Below are 21,250 nucleotides of genomic sequence, written 5' to 3'. Positions count from 1 at the left end.
TTGATTTCCTGAGCGATGCATCATTAGTGTTTGTACATCCCATGAAAGGTGACAGGAATGCTGCACTCCACTTCTGCTCTGGCAACCTCGGACAGATCCTTGGCGTTGAGGATGAGGAGATATGCCGGCCTCTGGGAGCCGGGGGCCGCCACAATGGTCAGCAGCACTCCTGTCAGCAAAGCACAAGATTATCATAAAACGGTTTCTGCCATAGGTGGCGCAGAATTAAATCTATTGTGTTCATGTTGCTGCAAACGTACCATCATCCTCATCTACCCCATCAGGGGTCCCGACAAACAGGGGCTCTGAGGGGTAGGAGTCTGGTTCTTGCCACACCCAGGTCTCCTTGGTCTTTACGTTCAACTTGCAGATCTGCACATAAGGGAAAAATGAAATCAGTTAATGAAACAGCGTTTGTGTTACACACGTTGAATCACATGCGACTGAAGGCATTTTGTCAACATACCCTGTCTGGTATGAAGTGGTTAAGACCCAGGCCGTAGGCGTATGTGTAATTCTTCCCTCCATACTTGCTGTAGTTGATCTGGGGGAACTCAAATGCTACAGAAAAAAAAATAATTAAAACGGTTAAATAACAAAGACAGTTTCCATGTAAAAAAAAAAGTAAAGTATCCAACATGTCTGAGTAAATAAAGTTTGATGGTTGTGTTGATACCTTGGCGAGGCCCGGAGAACAGCACCTCAGGCTCCAGCCAGATTGTCCCATCGGCGTGCATCACCGCTGTGGCTGTGGTGTACGGCAGGCTGATGAGGTTCTTCCCCTGCTCCTCCTACATCAAGTCCAAAATAAGATGAGAACACACAAAAAAAAAGAAAACAATGACTTCACATCTGTAGGTGGCAAAGACCGTGTGAATGGAAAAGAATCAGGTGACTCACCTTGTGGACGTCCAGGGGAATGACATATCTGCGGACTTCTGGCTGGGGCGCCATCATGGCCGCCTTCTTCACCTCATCCCAGTTGGCTCTCAGGTTGGCCAGCCAGAGGTAGTTGTAAACAAACTCAAATCTGCAAGAAAGAAATAATAGTGAGCAATGCAAATACACCAGTATCGAATATATAAGAAAACTATAAGAGATATATGAGAAAGCTTAAATAACAGTGAGTCAGTCACCCTTTCCAAGAGCAAACGTCAAAAACAATGAATCCTTGGTCCTCATAGGTGTTGATGTGGTGAAACATGCCAATGGCTGCCCCTTTGAATTTAAGGTCGATGTACTCTCCTGGGTTTTTCCTGGCAATGTGGAACAAGGTCTATAAAAAGCACATCAAAATAGATATCATGAGACTTTAGGAGGCAAGCTGTTGATAATTTGAGAGGTTTGCACATTTAAATAAACCACTAAAGATGATCAAGTTCTTACTCCTTGGCTCTCATTGGACTCAAAGCAGTCCATGTAGTTGGAGCCTCGGATGCTCCAGGCGCTCAGGAATTTCAGCAGGTTGATTTTCACCGGGGTCTCCACAAAGACAAAGTAGTTTTCTGACATGCCGAAGCTGAAATTGATCAGGTGAGACTGCTGAAACTTTCTGTGACAACATCAAAAACACACCAAATGGAATACAGACAAGAATCACACACCTGTGCACGTAGGAGGGCTTGAACCTCTCAGCACTGGGGAACTGCACCACCACCTTGGACTTCTCGATGGGATCAGTCTTGTCTAAGGAGGAAAGCAAAGGAGTCAGTGCTTAATTTAATTACACAATTGAATCTATTCTGACTTATCAGTTATGAAACATTTCGCTTGGTTTTTGAGAGTCACTGTGATTCCTTTGACCCTGAATTATCATTCACCAGCATATTTTGGCAACACTTCCACTGAAGTGACTGTATGGGTTTCCTGTTGCATCCCAGTAACACCAGAGCTGATGCCAACCTTTCTGTGTGGGTGGGATCTTGACAATGTTGTAGGCCAGTGATGCTCCTTTTCCCATGCAGTTTCCAATGTTATACACCGTGCCGTCTTTCTCAATATGAGGGTGGGCTGTCACTCCATTAATGTTGACGTAGTTGCACATATCAACCTGCACAGGAAGTAAACACATTTTACCGGGCTTTGATATAAAGAAATGCACAGTTCTGAAGTTCAAAAGTGGTAAGATCAAGTTTTTTTTGGCATCTAAAATTCTGTGATATGTTTGCAGTGGTGTACCTTCTTCAGTGTCTCCAAGGTCTCGGTGTTTACTTTAGTGATGTAGTTGGTTTCTGTTACAGCATAAAAGTCTTCACCGACAGGGTAGACGTTCACCAGGCAGTTGTCTGTGACCTCAACACCCTTGAAGTAAGAGAAAAACCTGCCAATGAAAAAAAAATATTACTTTTCAAATAAAGTTGTGGTTCAAAGGTAATGTCATGAGTTGAAATGTAAGCCAACACAAGTAAAAGTCCGGAGATTAAAAAAAAAAAGCAGACACAGCATATTCGGCAGTATATAGAAGATAGGGAAATATATCATGGTGGATAAAAGATGAAATTGAATTTGCATTCTACAGTGATGAGCATCCAGGCGACAGTCAGGATGGATGCAACCCACCTGGAGAAAATGTTTTTGCAGGGATCAGGATATGCAAATGTGCCGAACTCGGTGATCACCACACGCTTCTCTGTGATGGCTCGCACATAAGCATCTGTTCTGATGAACCTGAGACACAGGAGGGAAGAGTAAGAGTAAAATTAATTTCATTTCAAAACAATACATATGAACCTTGAAAAAAATGTTTTTTAACACAATGCCAAAAATGAGCCATTTGTTCCCAGCAAAGATGCTTAAGTGTTTCAAAACATGTTTCAAGTATCTGGTGGTTTATTGTGATTGGAGTGTGGTAAATGGTAAATCATGGAAATGGACTAAAAAATGAGAAAGCATTAGTGTTGTCCCTAAAGTCTTACTTTCGGAAGTAGGTGACCTGCCCGTTCTTGAAGTCAAATTTGTGCATGAGGGCCTGGCCATCAAAGAGATGATAGAAAGGTTCATCTCCAACCTCAAAAAGCCCAGGTCCCAAACGGAGAAGACTTCCCTTCAGAAATGAAGGAATCCTACCTGTAAAACACCAAAATGATGAAAAAATTATGACAAATGAGATGTTGTTTTTGAAATCAGTTTGCAAAGATGCATTAAGAGTTTTTCTGCTTTGGATGCCAGCTACGTGCTCTCAGAGGAAAGAAGAAAAAGACTCATGCTACAAGTAAATTTCCTAAACAGTGCAATTTGGTGTACACAAAGAATTATTTGCCTACAGTCTATTTCTGTCTGAAAGATGCAAACAAACCTGTGACTGTTGCTGGAATACACTCAGACAGCTCCTCACATGTCTCAAAAATCTTCTTGTAGTTACCAGCTGGGTGCTCAAATCTGCCATCGGAAAGTAAAGACATCAACAAACACTGAAGCCAAGCCAATGAAACTCGATGAAATTTCCAGCAAGTTAAATGTGTGAGTCTGTTTGTTAAACTATTTGAAAGGCAGGTCATGCAGTTCACAGTCTAGGAGTTCAGTGTGGGATTTTAAATCCTTGAGGAGCTTCATAAGCTGCAGACACACTAACCACATAGGGTCACAGGGTCAAGTTGTGGAAATGTCTATACAAGTTCTAAATAACATCATAGAAAGTTATAAAATTTAACCTCATGGCAAAACCTGTCACTAAGCATATTAGTTTTCAAATAGGTAATCAATATGCAATTTTTTAAAAAAAACCTAGACTTGTATTAGTGGTAATTCATGAGAAACTCACCGGCTGACCATGTTTCCTTCTTGTTGTGGCAACACAAAGCAAATCTTAAGAAAACCTCGGGTCACTTCTGAACTGGAAGCCTCTGATCTCCCAGTGGATTTGGGGTATTTATTCGTCTGGTCCCCCTCACAGCCACTGCAATCTGCCCTGTAAACCTTTCTCCTGGCCAATCATGTCACACTGTGAACAAGAATCCCATTGTGCCAATATCCTCTGATGGATGACTCAATGGCCACCCCTCTGAAACCGGATTTATCGCAGAGAATATTTATTACAGAGAACCATACTAGGCAAATGTGTTGCAATGGTGCATGTGATTGTTTTTTCAGTTGTATCAATTGCTCAGATTTTGTGCTTTAAGATAATGTTAAGCTGAGTCATACCAAGTGCAATATATTTCAGAATGTTGATGCAATGTGTAGGGCTAAAAAAACAGAATGAAGCAAGAACAGATTTAAGTTCAGTAACTCACAATATGTACAATTCACATTAATATCTAATAAGAATAAGCTGCGTGGCCTACATGTGTGTTAATTGCACACTTTTAGATTTTTAGAGATGTGAATTTGTGAAAAGAAGCTTTGGGATTGAGGCCACATTGTCCAAAAACAAACATCTTAGTACTTCAGGACAATACCACCACCTCGTTTTTGATTAAATAACAATCTTCCAAAATAATGGAGTAATGGAATGAGGATCTGAAAATCATTATGAAACAACAATAACAGTGAACCTTCACAGCTATTTTTAGGTGTCATTGTACAATGACTGTTGCACACACTGCAAATTGGATGAAATGAGGCCAGTTGTTCTTTGGTCCAAACACAAAATGCCTCAACTTGCTTGTCTCAGTTCAGCTATAATCCAGGTGTAGGGATTATGTTCGACGTAGCCTGGAGACAAAAGCTGTATTGTTTCTCCTGGGAAAAAACACCATTAGTAGAGAGAGTTTTGCTAAAAGCAGTTTTGTCAGTGGTGGGGATGTGGTGTGGTGCCCCCAGCCAACACATGTGGACTTACTTTAATTAGCAACGTTTTTTGATAACCGATTAATCCAAAAAATCTTTGCTCTCTTTTCTTAATGAAGGGTCGGCAGCCGAATAGTACCGAGTGAGGCTGACAAAGGTTCAGTTGGTCCTCAATCACACCTCAAAAGCAGTTACTTTTGCTGTTGCAGGGGATCAAAAATAGCAAGGACTAAACAATGTGAAAGGGGACAGCAATGCAAAAATAGTCATACATAAACAGGCAAACTTTGTACAAGCCAGGGGAATCAATTAAGTCTACTCTCTTATTAATAAAACATTAAGAGAGAACATATCTACTAAAATAAAAGAGAGTGAATACATAGAAAAACTAAACATTCAACAACAACAACAAAAATTATATTTAGCCTTAATCTTTCAAACACTTCTTTTGAAGGGTAAATCCCCAGATTAGAGGACCAAAATAATTTTGCTACAGGAAATAGTAAAGGAACATTTTATTGTTGTAACTGGTAGAGGTGAACAAATAATTATTATTTTCACTATGAATTAATCTGATGATTATTTCTTGATAAACTGATTGATTATTTAGTTAGTAAAAACTTTGTCCAACCAAAAATCCAAACCTCAAAATGATTAAAAACAAATAAATTCAAAATAATTCAAAAGGAAAGCAACAAATACTCACATTTAAGTAACCTGCATTAAAAACTACTCAAATGATCATCAAAATACATGGCAGTTCATTTTCTGTCAACTGACTTATTGTTTCACCTGTACTTGTATACACTGTTGGGTCATTTTAATGTACAACAAAGCATGATATTTTATAAGTGCTTCATGTAATTTGGATGGAGAAAAATCTTGTCATTTTGTCAAATAAATGTGAAGTAAAAGTGCATGTAGTTCTGTCTGAAATATAATAGAGTACACTGAAAAAATGTTTCATTGAATTTACTCAATTTTAATGTTGAAAGTGGTTGCACACAATACATTCATCTAAATCTAGACATATTTTTTAAGTTGGCTGTACTAGTAATTTCAAATCAATTATATAAGCACTTTCGGCATGAAAATTCTGAGTATTTGTTACTTTTTTGTATTTCCTTAGTAATTCTAACTAAACCCATGTTTAATTTACTTAAATTCATTATGTAATTCATATATTGTGTTTTATTCTACATTATGTAAAATATTTTAATTCAATTCACAATTTTATTTAAAACAATCAAAATGCATATGTAGATGTGGGGGTGGCTGAGAAAGGGAACGGACGGACGGACGGGGGGATCCAGTACTCTAATAGAATTAGTGGGCTAAAGTCACCTTGACTTTCTTCCAAATAATGCACATTTCATTCATATTATAAATAGTGTTGTTTCCACTTTTATGTATATAGAGTATATTTATTTAATTTCTGATAACCTTAATTTCTAAACTGTTTTGACAATGTTGGAGATGGAGATTGTTATAATATAAATATTGTTAAAACATGGCTGTTTGTGTTAAATGTCTTTTCTTTTCTTGGGGGGGGGGGGGGGGGGCGCTTGGAGGGGGAGTCGCCCAGGGAGCAGTTCAATGTTGAACCGCCACTGATGAGGATTACAGTTCCTTAAAACTGAAGAGAACCAGTGCTTTCCAGATTGAATTAAATGATAACAAAGAACAGCTCATTCTTTTGGGGTTGGTATGTCAGACACACTTCATGCTTTACTTTCCCACCAATGTATGCTCATCTTTGTATCATAGACTGTATGTGAAAAAGGTTCATATGTAGAAAATGGCAGGGCGACCTCTGCTGCTTATTGACTGCAGGGCAAAACTATTCCTTCATAATATAAGTCTTGCACACACTTGTGTGCATGACTAACATTACATGGACCGATTATGAGTTGTAATAAACAAATAAACCTAATAAACTTCGATTTTTAAAAAAATAAATGTATGATCGTTATTTTTTACGGCTGGAGTTCAAGTAAACGCATGCGCACTTTGGTCGACATGTAGCGAACATGGCGGCGAAGTTCTACAGCCTGTTGTTATAGTAGAGCGCTAACAGCTAGCCAGCGAATTACCTACAAACAATCCAACTTAATAGCCAGTAGTTAACCTTTACTTTAATTTCAGTGCAGTGGCGAACACTAGCGTTGTTGTTTAAGCGGTTTTGGTTCGAGCAAAATGAATTACACCACGAAGGTAGTCCAGGTGACGAACGTGTCGCCGAGCACAACATCGGAGCAGATGAGGACGCTGTTCGGTTTTCTGGGAACCATCGAAGAGCTGAAGTTATTCCCACCAGAGTGAGTTGACCGGCTGCCGATTTATTAAGTTATTCATAATGGAAATTAAGTCATACATTAGCTGGGGGTGGGGTTGCCAAACATTTAAGGTGCTCGGTGGGGATGGAGACGGGGACACGGGCCCATGCTAACCAGACCTGTAGCTAACAGTAACCTAATATATCAGACGTTAACTTGACCTGAAGTTACATTCAAATTCATTGTAAACTGACTCAGTGGTGTTTTACAAAAGTACATAATCGTTTCCTTAAATTATAGTGTAAATGTAGCTTGTAAAATATTAGAGGTTTAAACGAGAGGCAACTCATTTATGACTTTTTATTATCTTAATTTGAGTTGTACCATGAGTTCCGTTATATTGGCTTTCGCATTAGTGAAGTTAGACGATAAATTATGGAAGGAAAAAGATGAAACTTTAAAAATATTTAGGAAATATTTAGGACATAGGATCTGTTATTTCCCACTGTTTCATTGTTATTTGAGTAAGTTTGAAGTGTCTTAATTTTGCCACACGATGTATTGGACTTACTACACATAATTTTGACTTGCTATAAAAACTTTAATTTGGAACATAATTAAGGATTATTTCCATTTTAGATTTAAGTATTGATTATGTTCTGGAGTAATTGGAAAACAGTGAAAATGCCTGCCACAGAACCCAGTATTAAGTCTTCTGACTGCTTGATTTGTCTGGCCAATGGTCAAAAACACAGAGCCATAAAAAGAGAAAAATCTTGACATTTTACGAGCAGGAACCCAGCTTCATGTTCGTGGGTACGATTGGACCACATTATGTGGTTAAAAAAAACAATCAAGATGCAGTGTTGAGATGACTGTTGGCAATTTTGTGTTGTTTTATGTAATATGTTTTACTTCCTTGACAGTGATTCTCCGATGCCGGTGACGTCTCGGGTGTGCTTTGTGAAGTTCCAGGAGCCAGAGTCTGTTGGAGTGTCTCAACATCTGACCAACACTGTGTTTGTGGACAGAGCCTTGATCGTGGTCCCGTTTGCTGAAGGTTGGTCTCATAATTATTCCCATGTGTGAGTGGTCGTTGTTGATTGAATGGCATGACTCCGAAATAGTGACGTTAGAGGAAAAAACGATTTAATCTGTCCCATTTGTGAAGTGCACAAGTCAACTCACCTTGGTCTGTTTATGTGAGCTTTTTAAGATAATTTGAACGATACTGGTAATGGCATTCCCTCCCATTGTCTATAAAAAGCGTTTAAATAGACCTCTGTTGTCAGATTTTTGGTATGCTGTGGTACTACATGCCATATCTGTTTTCTCACCACAGTTTAATTCTCTTGATAAACTGGAGCTAATCTTTGGAGAAATACATATCAAGCTGTGTGTCTCCACTTGAAACAGTGGTTTGCTCTGCATGTAGAAAGTGCAGTATACCAAAATCTGTTTTACAGACTAGGAGTTGAACATTCCCCCAAGCTGTGGGCGCTGCTGACACCTCAAAGTTCAGAAGTGAAGTTGTTTTAACTCTTAACCATATGCATTTTATTTTCTCCCCCATATTGGACTATCCACTGTTAAACTTCTCTCTGTTATTTGTGTGTGTGTATGTGTGTGTGTGTGTATGTGATTTTTGTAGTGAAGAAGGCAAAAGCAGCCCCCTCGTTGATGGCTGAAAGTGGTCCTCTGCCTGCCAACAGGGGATTGTAGACATTTGCAAAGGCCAGCAAGCATTCAAGCCCCACCCCTATCTTTTTGTGTCCTTTTCTCTCTTTCTCTTTCCCTCTGTCTAATTTACCTTTTCTAGGTGGTTTAGTTTAGAACATAAAGGTCAGAAATCAATGACATAGCCTGAAACAGTGCTTATTCTGCACTATTTTGCAGCACTTTTGAACATTGCTTAGCCATTAATTTTATGGCCAAAGCTTTGTTCCTTAGCAGATAAGGCTGGCAATATTCTTCATTTTTTAATGTCAACAAATCCTATGAAAAGACAAAAAGACCGGTGTCTAAAGCGTTTTCAAAGCTCATCAGTGAGCCATGCTGCTGCTCTGGGTGACACTGTTTGTTCTTCATAATGAACGCTGGCACTTCAGTTTATTTTGAGTCACTGCCAAAGGCACCATGCTGCTGCTGTAAATGCTCACAAGTGCACCAAATGTGTATTAATCTGCCACTGAAAATAGCCCCCAACAAATACACTGTTCACTCCTGTTGAAGTATAAAAATAAACTGATATTGTTATTGGTAGTTGGCTTTGGCCTTTTCATGAGATTTACTGACAGTAACATTAAAAAAAGAGGATACCCAGCCTCATCCTGTTTAAAAATGGTAAAAATTTACTGCTGAGATAAAACACTGTTAATGACAGTCAGTTATTTGGGTCTGGTGGCAAAAGGATGTACAAAGAGACTGTGTGTTGATAATCAGTTGTGCAAAAACCAGAGTGCCCAGGTAGCCGACACTGCACCGACTTTTAAAAAATTCACATTATCTCAACGGTATGAGCGAGTTTGAGGATTAAAAAAGGGGAAGACTAGTCAATGATTGGTTGTCTGATATACCAGTTTAACTCCATCTCGTCATACGCTGTCTAAGATACCCACCCATCATGACATAATGTTGGTGCAATATTCTCTTTAACAGTGGTCTTCTTTTGTTGTTGTGTTTTACAGTTCTTTTTCCTGGCTCAGCCAGTCCTGTATACCAGGCCCTGCTGAAAATACCATCCAACAGTTTTGTCTCCTGCAGCAATTTCTCTCTCCAGTGTGCTTCTTTGTTTAAATGTTGTCATTACTGTGTGTCCGTATTTATGTGAAAGAGTTGTTCTTGGGGGTGGATTTACTGAGATGATTTTGAGGTGTTTTATTTGTTAATTTTGGGTCATTTTTAAATAAAATCAGAGGCATATTGCAAACAAAGATGATAAAATAAATCATTAATTGGACTGTGGTAGTGCAGATTAATCAAACCACTCATCTTCGGTCCAGGTTTGGTTAATTGATGCAGTGACAGGTAAGGATACTAGAATAATGATGTACAAATGGCACGCTACCTACCCTTAATTCTGTTATTGCCATCTAGTGTATAAACCAGTTTATCCTCTGAAATGTGTTTTGGTAAGTAGACACTGATAGCTTGTATAGTGTTCTTGCCAAATCCCTAAATTTCTCTTTGTTGTGTGTATCTCGATTTTTCTCTGTGTGCTTTTAGTAGCGAAGCCGCCAACGTGAGTCGCTTGTTTCAGTAAACGTCTAAATGAAAATTGAGGGCACACCCAACTGGAGAAGCAGCTGTGCTTGCTAACGTTTGGTTCATGACTTAAAAAACACGTTCAGGTGATATATTCTTGGCAGTGTTCATTGGAGTAGTGTGATTTATTCCAGCAATAGTTATGTCACTGCAATGATTTTGTTGAATTAAGGGAACTCTTCTCTGATCTGTAAGGTAACCATTTTGTTGAACCTAATTTGAAGAAATGCAGTGTGAAGACTTTTTTTCTTTGTCTTTTTCCACAATGTCTCTCAGTAGTTGATGTGTGCCAAGTTGTTGTTCTCTCCTAATGCCTGATTTTATTTTCCTGTAGGATCTATTCCAGATGAGGCTAAAGCTTTGTCACTGTTGGCGCCAGCAAATGCTGTTGCAGGAATTCTTCCAGGAGGAGGACTTCTACCAACACCCAACCCTATCCCTAATCCACCTGTAAGACTTCAAATTCACTGTCTGGTTCAGATTCTCTGACCATTAAAACATTTAATGTATAGAGCTGCAATGATTAGTTGATTAATCGATTAGTTGCTCGATTTTTGAATTATTGTTTTGGCGCAGCCCTAGCAAACATTGCAGGGTCACATAAAAATAGCTTAAGTTTAAATGTGTGTTTCCTGAAAATGTGATTACACGACAGTCGTGTGCCACAGACAAAAGATGTTCAAATTTCCATTCCTCTGAGCACTTGCTAACAGTTGAGTTGACAAAACAAACCCACCTCAGGGTCATTTTTTTGTGCTGTAATTGTTTTATTTTTTTAAATAATGAGAACAGGTAGTATTTCAATAGGTGAGTGAAAAATTTAGAACATAAGCCCTTGTGAAGATGCCAAGATCTGAACAACAAACTAGCAAAACAAAAGAGCCTTCACATGCTTGTGTGTGCATGTTTTTTTGTTGTTTTTTTTCCAGATTGGAGGGAACCCTTTTGGTGCTCCGAACATGGATGCAATGACAGCATTTGGCTTCCCCGGACCCAATATGAATCCCCAGGTGAGAGCTCGCCTTGAATAACAGTGATTTGTTATTTTCCAAAATGTGTGTTGTTTAATATGCAGTGTACTTGATGATAATTTTTGCGTTCTCTCCTCACAGGCTGCTGATCAGCTGCTAAAATTCATGACAGATCCAAAGTACGTTTGTATAAAGACGCTATTTTGTTGTCTGTAAACTAAATGACAAAGTAAAGAAACTGATGCGTTGGTGTGTTCTGTGGTAATGATGAGTCAACTAATGAATTTTCCTTTGTTTAGACTGAATCCTCTGGCTGCAGGCTTAAACCTGAATCCAGGCCTGAAGGCTGATGCATCCAATAAAGAAATCGAAGAAGCCATGAAGAGAGTCAGAGAGGCTCAGTCACTCATTTCTGCTGCTATTGAACCTGGAAGTGAGTGGACAAAAGTTGGGAGGACTTTCTTGCCAGGATGTTGACTTTGCATTCTCCTAACAGTGTCTGTTTTGTCTGCATTGCAGTATTAAGCAGTCATAATTAAGACCACTTTATTTTTTCTACCTTTCACTCAGGTTGAATGTGTAATATTGCACCTTGAAAATCCTAAACAGTGTCTGTCTTGCTGCCCTGCAGATAAGGAGAGCAAAAGAAAGCACTCTCGGTCCCGGTCCAGGTCCAGGAGGAGGTGGTCCAGATCTCGTTCAAGACACAGGTGAAATCTTCTGTTGATGAAGTGAACAGCTGAGAAGGAGAAACTTTGTCGGCAAACCAAAAAGCTAAATGTTTTGAATGTCTGTTTGCAGGCGAACCAGAAGCAGGTCGAGGCGACAATCAGGTTCGAGAAGCAGGAGACGCTCCAAAAGCCCACGCAGGAGGCGCACCCACTCCAGAGACCGAAGCAGACGATCTCGAAGCAGATCCAGGTGGATTAACTGTGTTAAAAGATCGCATTTAGCCTCCTTTCTGAGATTAACAGCCTGTGTGAAATCTGAAAACATTTCATTTATTTACAGAGATAGAAAGAAAGATGACTCTGGGAGAAGAAGATCCAAAACACCACCCAAAAGCTACAGCACTACCAGGAGGTCACGCAGCGTGAGCCGGTGAGTACATCCTGGTTCTTCATGTGCTTCAGCAAAATGTAGTTAAACAGCTTCTCAGACCTCTGTTTCCAAGTCATGATACAGTGGTAACCTCAGTTTTTGTCTCATTCCACTTCACAGGAGACGCAGGAGAAGTCGCAGCGGCAGCCGATCTCCTAGAAAGTCCCCTAAAAGGAGAAGCTCCAGGTCTCCATCTCCTCGAAGGTTGGTGTACTGATGTGAAATATTTCTGGATAATACAAAGCACATAATCACATTAGGCTTATTTTAAGATCCTGATGAAGTAATTTGGTAATGGGTGATTTCATATCTGTCATATTTAATCAAAACAAATTTGGGTGCATGTAGGTGAGTTCACAAAAAAAAAAAAGAATTCATGCTAAAACCACAGACTATGAGTTCAGTTACTCCTTATGACTTCAGGCTTACTTTGAACTAAAAGGAAGCAATGTGTAATTTTTTCATTGGTCCAGACCAAATAAATTTAACCTGAGTTGCTAAAGCAACCTAAATATACTTTGCATGGCCGCATCCTGGTTATGACAGCTCAGACTTTTCCTCTCTTCCCTCTACAGACATAAGAAGGAGAAAAAAAGGGATAAGGAAAGGGACAGGGACCGCAGGAGCGATAAAGATCGCAGTCGTGAGGAACGTGAACACTCCACCAGCAAGAAAAAGAAAAGTAAAGACAAAGAAAGAGAGCGGGAGAGGAAATCGGACGGCGAGAAAGGAGATGTTAAGGTTGGTTTTAGCGTATCTGAGACACACTGTTCAGTTTAACACACCGTGAGCATTGCTGTTCTGATGTAAACCAGACCGGAGGTGTTAATGCGTTTAAAATGTCACATCCATTGGTTTCCTTTCACAGATCACCAGGGATTACGACGAAGAAGAACAAGGCTATGACAGCGAGAAGGAGAGGGAGGACAGGAAGGATTCAGACGACTCTGCTTTGTCTCCTCAGTCAGTAGAAGGTAACGGCAGAGCACGGCCCATGAAGCAGGCCAAAGTTAACGGTGCTGACGATCACCATGAAGAGGACATGGATGTCAGCGACTGAGAGGTCCATCCTGTTTTTTCCCACATTATCCCTCCATTTTGGTTATGTGCTACAAAACAATTTTTTTTTGCCCCTGCGGGAGTGGATCTAAAATGTGAAGTGTGTTTGATTTTTCCCACACAGAAATGTGCAATGATAGACTGTTAAAGTATCCATATTATGCTTTTTGCCTCTACAAATGAAATCAGTTAAAACTGGAAGTAGGCTTGCTTTGCTTTCTTGAGCTTGTGTTGTGAGAGTTTGTCTCTTCTTCATATAATGTTGTATCTTTACATTTTTGTTTGGTGTTGTGGTGTGAAGCTCAGGCCTCTATGCCCATCTTTTTGGAAACAGTTACTACATCAGCTTCTTTGTTATTTGAAAGTGTTGATTGTTTTATCGAGGATTTCTTTTATAATAAAGCCTATTTGGAGAACCTAGAATTTGAATTAATCATTTTCAGCTTTTACCTCAGGTGGGTGTGAGACGTAAGGGCAGTATCCTCTCAAACCCAAAATCGGATCACAATATACCGCAGTTTCTGGTGCTGTTGAACTGTTATTTAACCTACATGTCACTGATTTGAGTGGGGTGGACAGAATAATAGGAACACCTGTCAGTGCAGCCTCCAAAATGATCATGAAAGTTGAATCAACAGTTTAAACAGTTTCAACAAAAACTGACCTTTGAAACCTTCATGACAGAGGATTTATTATAGGACTGTTGTATTAGATGGCATTAGTCTTAGCTTGGTGCACATTATAAACTGAGAACTGAATGTAGATATACGCATATTTTTTCATCCAAATGGTTTCAAGAGTCTGAGGATTGTGGAAATACCTTCATAAGAGTGACAGTGGAAAAGCCCTCTGGGTTTTTCAAAGATCACAACGTAATTAATTTTAAGAAAATCGGATGCTTACCTCTGATATTCGAATGTAATGGCAGCACAGGAGAGGCACACTGGGGCTATGGATGACCCTGCAAATTCAACAAATGACAAGTCAAAGTACTTAATGGTTTAAATGATGTGGAAGAAAAAATATCTGACTGCTGACAAACTGATATTGACATATTACTCACCCGTATTTGGAAGCATCATTTAGAACTATTTTTTTTATTATACTTGCACAAAGTCAGTTGAAACATGATGCTGGTGCTTTATTTAAAGGGATGTGAAGTAGGTATGGTTGCAGTACATATCAGCTGAAGCCAGAGAAAACTCAATGGATCAGACTATTTCCCATCTGGGCAATTTTGGGATATCCAGCAATATCAACTTCACAGCTTCGTTTACTCTCCTTAGACTTAAAAATAAAAATAAAATAAAAAATTATGCGCAGACAACCATCAAGGAGAGATTTTATAAGCACTAAAAGGTGTTTCAAAGTGTTAGTGTTACAATTTTCAGTTTTTCCTTAATCTAAATACCAGTAAGTCTGCAGGTAATATAACAATCGTTGAGAGAATATAGCTTAAAGATGCATGTGATCCAGTAGGCCAACACAGCCGTAGCATGCCTTAAATATACTTTATATCAGTGCAGTATTAAACAAAGAACAGTTTACCTGATATCCCATCTGGGTTCTCCCACACACAAACGTACATACAATAACCCTTGATACAGTACAATTAGTCACTCACACTGAGCACAGAATTCATACTATCACGACAAACATGGAGACAGTCGAGAGGTAACATGAGCTAACCTGAAAATACAGGAGATTGCATCCTGCACAGGGGAAAAGGCCTGGATATTGAACTGTTAGAATGTGTTTTTTTTTATGCTAAACCTTGTCCCAGCTGGTTAAAAACATTCTTAAGTACTGGAAATGTATTGCTACACAGTGTTACTCCTTTGAGCATCTTTATATATGTATACATGTATATGTATATGTGTGTGTTTATGTATACACACACACACACATATATATATAGTACTTAATCTATAAATTAATATTAAGCTCAGACGATATAGCTATATTTGTGATTCTTTTTGTTATGAATTTCAAATGAGGTGTGAATTATTTACAGATGACCGTGTCAGTGCAGTTTCAAGAATGAAAGTTCAATCATCAGCCCCAGGAAATGAGGAGATATAGTAAATATTAAAATGGTGCCGATGAAGAGCCCAGGCTGAGTTTTCTGACAGCTTTCACAGGAGAGAACAGCAGCACTGAGCAGCTGATATAACTGCTCAGTAGGTGAACAGCGAGTACAATGAAAGCTATCACTCATTTCACAAAAACAACTGCCCGTACGCATCTATATGTGAGATGGCACTCTGTAACAGCTGCTTGCATTGATTTGCTTTGGATCCACCAGCAAAATGAATAACAACTGATCAATAAGACCAGCTCTCCTTGCCTTTTTTCTTTTTATACAATTAAACAATTAATACAAGATTCCTCATTTGTGTTTCCCACCCCCCAAACATATTTACTCGCTGGTCAATTCCTGTTTGTGTCAGTTGTGTTTACTGGTCAGAGGTCTGGGAAACGACTGGGATCTTCTTTGTATTCAGCAGGGATGAAGAAGATCGACTCTTCAAAGTCGTCGTAGCGAAATTCCTGAAAGGTGACAGTTGCTGTGATCGTGGGGAAGACGGGGATGTCTGCGAGAGAGGAAACCAAAGAAGAAAACATGTTGTTTTTGTGACTGTTCTCTTGAAGCTCACCCACACACAGGAACACAGTAGTAGATCGACGTACACGTACCAAGTTTGACTGGAAACCCAGGAGGAAGTTTCATCTGAACAAACTCACGGAGTTTGTTGAAGTGCTTGAACGGGGCTATGACCTCCAACACGTTTAGTAACCTGCAGGCAGTGGAAAGTGAGTCAGCAGTTTTCTTTCACAGCCTTTTCTTTGCCAACATTTCCTGTCAGGTACAGACAAACTCCTGAAGTCTCGACAGCAACAGAAAGGGGATTAGGCCAAACTGCAATTTGATATCTTGAGTGAACAAAGAATACTAACATTTTCCACATTTGAGAACCATCAAATTATTGCTGTTGTAAAATGACAGTTAATAAACTATCAAAAATAGTTTAAAAACAGTAGATTAATTTTCTTTTGATGGGTTAATCGATTAATCAGCCAGGCGAATGCCAGGTTAAACTAGTTAGCTTGTGTAATACAGTATTAAAATTATTACATTTAAAATGTTATTCATTCAAACACCATCCTTGAATGGTTTGGATGCTTATTAAGCAATGCAGTGGTTAAACTCATGACTTAATGCTCATATTTTCAAACAGTATCCTTGAGGATGAGAAATAACTGATAAGATTAGCAAACATGAGACTATGCGATGTAAGTTTTCTTTTCTTTATCATTTATTATTTTGCCACCACTCAGATTTACCTTGTACTAAAAAAAGTACTAAGAACTTCATATTTTTAACATTATAAAGCACAGGACACAAATGGCATTACAAACCATTAGCTATTATAAAGGGTGGGGTTTTATTGCTGGCTCCATTAAGGTTCAATCAGTAAAAGAGATGAAGCAATTTACTACATTATGTCCCAGTAATGTTTTACAGTGCTGCCTGTAACCCATTACAAACCACATCATATTTGATTTCTACAACCAATTTCTCTTTTCCTCAGATCTTGTTTGCGCTCCATGAACCTCTTTCTCACATGATCATGATTCACAGCAAAGAAAACACTATTTTGGCTTTCCATGTAAGCATTATTTGGAAAATATAAAAAATGAATAAAGTATTGGATTAGGTTAGGCTACATAAAGTCTGGTGGACAGGCAAAAGTATTTGTAATGGTTTATCCAAATCGAATCTGTAGAGAGCGTTTCCCTTACTATTTGTGCGCTAATATCAATATTTTCATTTATTTATTTGACCAAAGCAGAAGGCACAGCCCAAACTACTGCAGATCTAGAAGAAACCATAGAAAATAAGTGCTACTGCACTTTGTGAAATAAAATTTCACCTGACACAAATGCCACAAGGTGCATGAATAAAGACATAAGTCTATAGGAAATGAGAAAGAAATAAGAAGCCCCCCCCCCCATCCTTCAAACAGCACATGCACAGCTAACATCATACCCTTGTTGGGCTAAATAATAATGTAAAACACTGAAATTCTGTCGTCACATGATGGAGCAGTTGATTTTGCAAGCATCTCATCTGTGGCTCCCCCACGCAATCAGTGAAGCCCTCGCGTCTACCTGGTCCAATTATCTGATCTGAATTATTTCATCTCCACACTACCCTTTTCTAAAATCCCAAGTGTATCCCAGTGTATTCACCCAGGATCAATCTGTGCAGAAAGCTTTGTAAATAGATCTAAGGAGGAAAGGATGTTACTTACGACTCAATGCCTAGAGGGAAATCCTGGCTCATGGCTACAGTAGCTTTGAAGTTCTTCTTGCTTTCCTTGCACACAAGCTCTCTCCCAAGATGAGGTGGCCTGAAGGTGGGAAAAGACACAGACAAACACACAAAGACATTGCTTTTTATAATCTATGGTGGTTCACATGGATTTCGGATTCAGAGTTCATACAATTTTTCTTGTAGCTGCAGTGAATAACTGACTAATCACGGTAAAGACTGAAGAAATCAAAGAAAATACCAGATACGTACTTTCCATGCTCTGCAGTGATGTACTCTTCCCAAGAAATGGTGTTGGGGGCTGGAGCTGTGAGGGACTGCCTCCTTACAGGCTGGGGACAAGAAGATATCAGTCAACGGCATAATCACAATCATCAGATCTCCTTTACTATTTAACATTAGTGAATCAAGACTGACTGCTGGCTTCCTTTCATCTCACCTCAAAGTTCTGTTCACTGATGCTGCCTCCTTTACTCAAGCTCTCCATGATGGCTTTGTTCCTCAGGATGTCCTCTTCACTGAGGTGCTCTCGCCGTTTTCTCGACTCTAGCACCAGACCGTTCACTGCATAGAAGTCAGCCAGGAAGTTTCCAACTCTCTCCTGAACAGAAAACAAGTAGATTTTGGTGTTTCGTCACCCAGCGATTTCAAGTTCTGCTTCTTAAAATGTGCCAGGGAGCAGCCTGAGCGTAGGACTGTGCTAACTTTACAAGAGGTTACAGGTTTCATTTTCTTCCATCTTCTCTCATCCCAATCAGCAGTCAAATGTGTGTAAGTTTATACAACCACTGAACAGAGAGAGGCGATAAAGTACACACAGATCTTTCAGAGTCATTGTGCAACAAAACATTTCAGACATCAATATAACTTTGACTGTGCTGCACAGGCTGCATAAGAGAAATCAGTTTGAAAACTCTGCTTTTATAAAGAGTTCATATGAACATATGGTACACCAATGGTAAACCCAAACAGGTGGTTTTAATAATAAGAAAACCACAAGTGTAAATAATATGGATGCAGTTCATCTAGTTTTACTTGTACCAGTGCCCTGCTATTATGGGTGTTGGAGCTGGTAAAGCTTACAGGGACAAATAAACTGAATGAGGCTCTATATCTCTAATATTGTTTGTTACACCTTTGTTTTTTCTGGTCTATTGTTTGATCGTATACAGACTACGACTACGTCTGACTGGCATCTCCCTCGCTCTCCCAGTCAGCTTCGTTGAACCTGTTTGGGCAGGACAAGGAATAATTTCACCTTTATCATTCTTATTAGGATGTGGAGGCTGGTGAACTCACATAATTCCCAGCAAAGCTCCACCCATCAACCTGAGCAGAAGTTCAATCAGACACAGTGTGGGTGTGCAGGGGATTCAAGTTCTGAAAACTTTACGCAACCGTTTTTCATCATGAAGTAGTCTCACTGTGTTTGCGATCTCTATCACAAGAGCCTTACTGTTTTATCCTCTCTGAAGAGCCAGCCAATCTGACTGCGGGAGAAAGTGATGGACTTGGTAGACAGAGTTGCAGAGTAGACGTCACTGCTCATCAGAATATCCACCTCTTCTTCAGTCTCCATCTCTGACTCCTTAGAGAAAAACAGTTTTAGAGTTGGGTCTCGCTATTCATCTTCAACAGCTGATGACACAGTGTGAAACACAGATGCAGCGATTACCACTCGCTAACCTCGTGGTGTATTCTTTGGTACACTTTCGCTTCGTTGTCCAGAACCACGAAGGACTGGGAGGGTGCAGCGTCGCCGTTGAAAATGAAACTAAGATCTCCGCGTTGACACTTCATATCAGTGAAGTCTATGAGAGTGGTGTCAAGTCTAAATTAAAAGAGAGAGAGAAGAGACGAGAGGGTCTATGAAGACTGTTGCGCCCTACTTCTTAGATCTAAAAGAAATCTTCGACCTGGATATCTACCATTCGCTGCTTCAAACTTTCAGTGATTTAAGATTCTATCATTAGGTACAGTAACAACCTTTTTTTTACTATCTGATGTCTTACCTAATATTGATGCCCTGCTTGTAGATTTTACAAGCATCAGATGGCAGCATCCGGGACAACAAAGGCACTACGATACAGATGAGAACATGAATAAGTTCAGGTGTGGCTGATACTACAAGATTTTCATTCTACAGGTTTTCTACTGATGATTCACAAAACACAACTGACCCATCCTGCAACTTTGAGGAACTCAGGAAAGTGACTTCAAATTAAAGTTGGTCTTATCAAACAAGTGTTGGTATAAGGTTTGACAATAGAGCATGTAAACAACTTTTTATTTGTGGGAAATAAGAAAACTCACCCCAGCTCTGAAAATCCCAATGCAGCTCCAGATAAAAGTCACCAAGCTACAGAAAAGAAACATTTCAGACTAAAAGCAACTTCAACTGATGCATCATAGTTTCACCGGTTAGACAAAAAGTAAAGTACAGCGAAGATTTCACACTCTGCATTCCAGCAATTAATATGCATCCTCAAGGACGGGCAATAGTCACTTATGCAAATCAAAGCCTGCAGAGATTTTTAAAATATGACGGAGTGAAAGTTCTGCGATGCAGAATGATAGCAGTTCTACACACGGGTTTGGTGTGGCAGAAACATCTGTGGAAGTGAAGTCAGCTGTGATCCTCACCTCCCTGAGAGCTTTCAGTAATTTTGGCCTCTTATCTTCCACACTCTCCCTGGACTGCTGCTTTAACTTCCGCAATATTGCTGTGACTAGGGAAAGAGGGTGAGAAAGAATATATTCAGTCATTCTCTCATGTCAGCGATGCACATTCACACCTAAATGATGCTGAGTAAGGTATGCAGTCCAATTTCTTACAGCACTTTCAAAACGTAGTTGTTCTAAAACAGTACACAGCTTGGCTTCCCAATTACTGTCAGGCTGACACATGGACACAGTTGATCGTTTCGGCTGATTTTAGCTTGTCACACGTATAACAGTATCAGCATACTTGTCGGCAGATAAATAACAAGAAACTGCAGCACAGAAATGCCAACGCAGAATATCAAAAACACCTCTGAATATACTGCAGTCCAGTACACCACCACCAGTGACTATGACATCAATGCTAAAACATGTCATTTAAATAACACCTCTATGACAGTGTCAACAAAGCCTGAACATTATTAGCATCATGAAAGTACACTTCAGGGAAGAACAGCTTGTACAAGTGTACCTAATAAACTGACCACTTGAGTGTGTGTCATTATGATGTTTTGAAACTCTAAAAACAAACAGTCCAAAGGATTCAACCAGCACCCTGCGCAGATTTTTATAGTGTTACACATAAACGTGAGTGAGCATTCCTACTCTGCTATAATTAATTTCCGTACAGAAGCAACATATTTCATATTACATGCATCAGTAGCACTGATTGGATCAGCTGAACGCACTGTCGCATGAAGCCGAGCTCTCTCTCACAAACTGACCAGCAAACACTTAATGATGCCGGATCAGCCATAATAAATCAACATAATATTAACTAAAAAAAAAAAAAA

At 39.4% G+C, this 21,250-nt stretch overlaps 3 protein-coding genes across 7 annotated transcripts in view; 1 reads left to right on the top strand and 2 right to left on the bottom strand.

Moving 5' to 3' along the window:
• Nucleotides 1–21,250, bottom strand: part of LOC121193691 (ankyrin repeat domain-containing protein 13C-like) — a 29,369-nt gene that overhangs the window by 5,080 nt on the left and 3,039 nt on the right. Inside the window, exons 4-13 of one of the 2 annotated variants that reach the window (XR_005895305.1) lie at nucleotides 20,379–20,464; nucleotides 20,049–20,094; nucleotides 19,748–19,814; nucleotides 19,422–19,566; nucleotides 19,192–19,323; nucleotides 18,175–18,336; nucleotides 17,988–18,067; nucleotides 17,716–17,814; nucleotides 16,097–16,197; nucleotides 15,294–15,993 (exon numbers count right to left, since the gene is read on the bottom strand). Coding sequence is in view for 1 of the 2 variants with exons in the window: in XM_041056126.1 (XP_040912060.1) it covers nucleotides 15,863–15,993; nucleotides 16,097–16,197; nucleotides 17,716–17,814; nucleotides 17,988–18,067; nucleotides 18,175–18,336; nucleotides 19,192–19,323; nucleotides 19,422–19,566; nucleotides 19,748–19,814; nucleotides 20,049–20,094; nucleotides 20,379–20,464 (1,049 nt within the window). In the remaining variant the exon portion in view is untranslated. Of the gene's footprint in view, nucleotides 1–14,519; nucleotides 15,994–16,096; nucleotides 16,198–17,715; nucleotides 17,815–17,987; nucleotides 18,068–18,174; nucleotides 18,337–19,191; nucleotides 19,324–19,421; nucleotides 19,567–19,747; nucleotides 19,815–20,048; nucleotides 20,095–20,378; nucleotides 20,465–21,250 lie in introns of those variants that run through there. The other variant, XM_041056126.1, reaches the window with a different exon arrangement.
• rpe65a (retinoid isomerohydrolase RPE65 a) lies at nucleotides 24–3,771 on the bottom strand. The gene is made up of 14 exons (XM_041055196.1): nucleotides 3,761–3,771; nucleotides 3,296–3,378; nucleotides 2,916–3,066; nucleotides 2,560–2,667; nucleotides 2,179–2,320; nucleotides 1,903–2,050; nucleotides 1,605–1,686; nucleotides 1,387–1,519; nucleotides 1,137–1,276; nucleotides 901–1,030; nucleotides 677–791; nucleotides 467–561; nucleotides 261–372; nucleotides 24–169 (listed from the first exon to the last, which is right to left on the bottom strand). Exons 1-14 carry the CDS (start codon nucleotides 3,769–3,771, stop codon nucleotides 24–26), a joined length of 1,596 nt encoding a protein of 531 aa, XP_040911130.1.
• Nucleotides 6,755–13,815, top strand: LOC121193692 (serine/arginine-rich splicing factor 11-like). Of its 4 annotated transcripts, none has more exons than XM_041056127.1 (12): nucleotides 6,755–7,046; nucleotides 7,931–8,064; nucleotides 10,603–10,718; nucleotides 11,198–11,278; nucleotides 11,381–11,418; nucleotides 11,539–11,672; nucleotides 11,871–11,949; nucleotides 12,041–12,160; nucleotides 12,251–12,340; nucleotides 12,461–12,544; nucleotides 12,916–13,081; nucleotides 13,209–13,815. In XM_041056127.1, exons 1-12 carry the CDS (start codon nucleotides 6,925–6,927, stop codon nucleotides 13,398–13,400), a joined length of 1,356 nt encoding a protein of 451 aa, XP_040912061.1. In that variant the 5' UTR covers nucleotides 6,755–6,924; the 3' UTR covers nucleotides 13,401–13,815. The 4 variants fall into 4 exon arrangements, with proteins under 4 accessions (XP_040912061.1, XP_040912064.1, XP_040912063.1 ...); XM_041056130.1 differs by lacking the exon at nucleotides 6,755–7,046 and adding an exon at nucleotides 10,230–10,354 and having other exon boundaries at nucleotides 7,930–8,064; XM_041056129.1 differs by lacking the exon at nucleotides 6,755–7,046 and adding an exon at nucleotides 8,471–10,354.

This window comes from Toxotes jaculatrix, chromosome 14 (assembly GCF_017976425.1).
Source record: "Toxotes jaculatrix isolate fToxJac2 chromosome 14, fToxJac2.pri, whole genome shotgun sequence".
In the NCBI taxonomy this organism is placed as follows: Eukaryota; Metazoa; Chordata; class Actinopteri; family Toxotidae; genus Toxotes; species Toxotes jaculatrix.
This window is presented reverse-complemented; position numbering and strand designations above follow the sequence as displayed.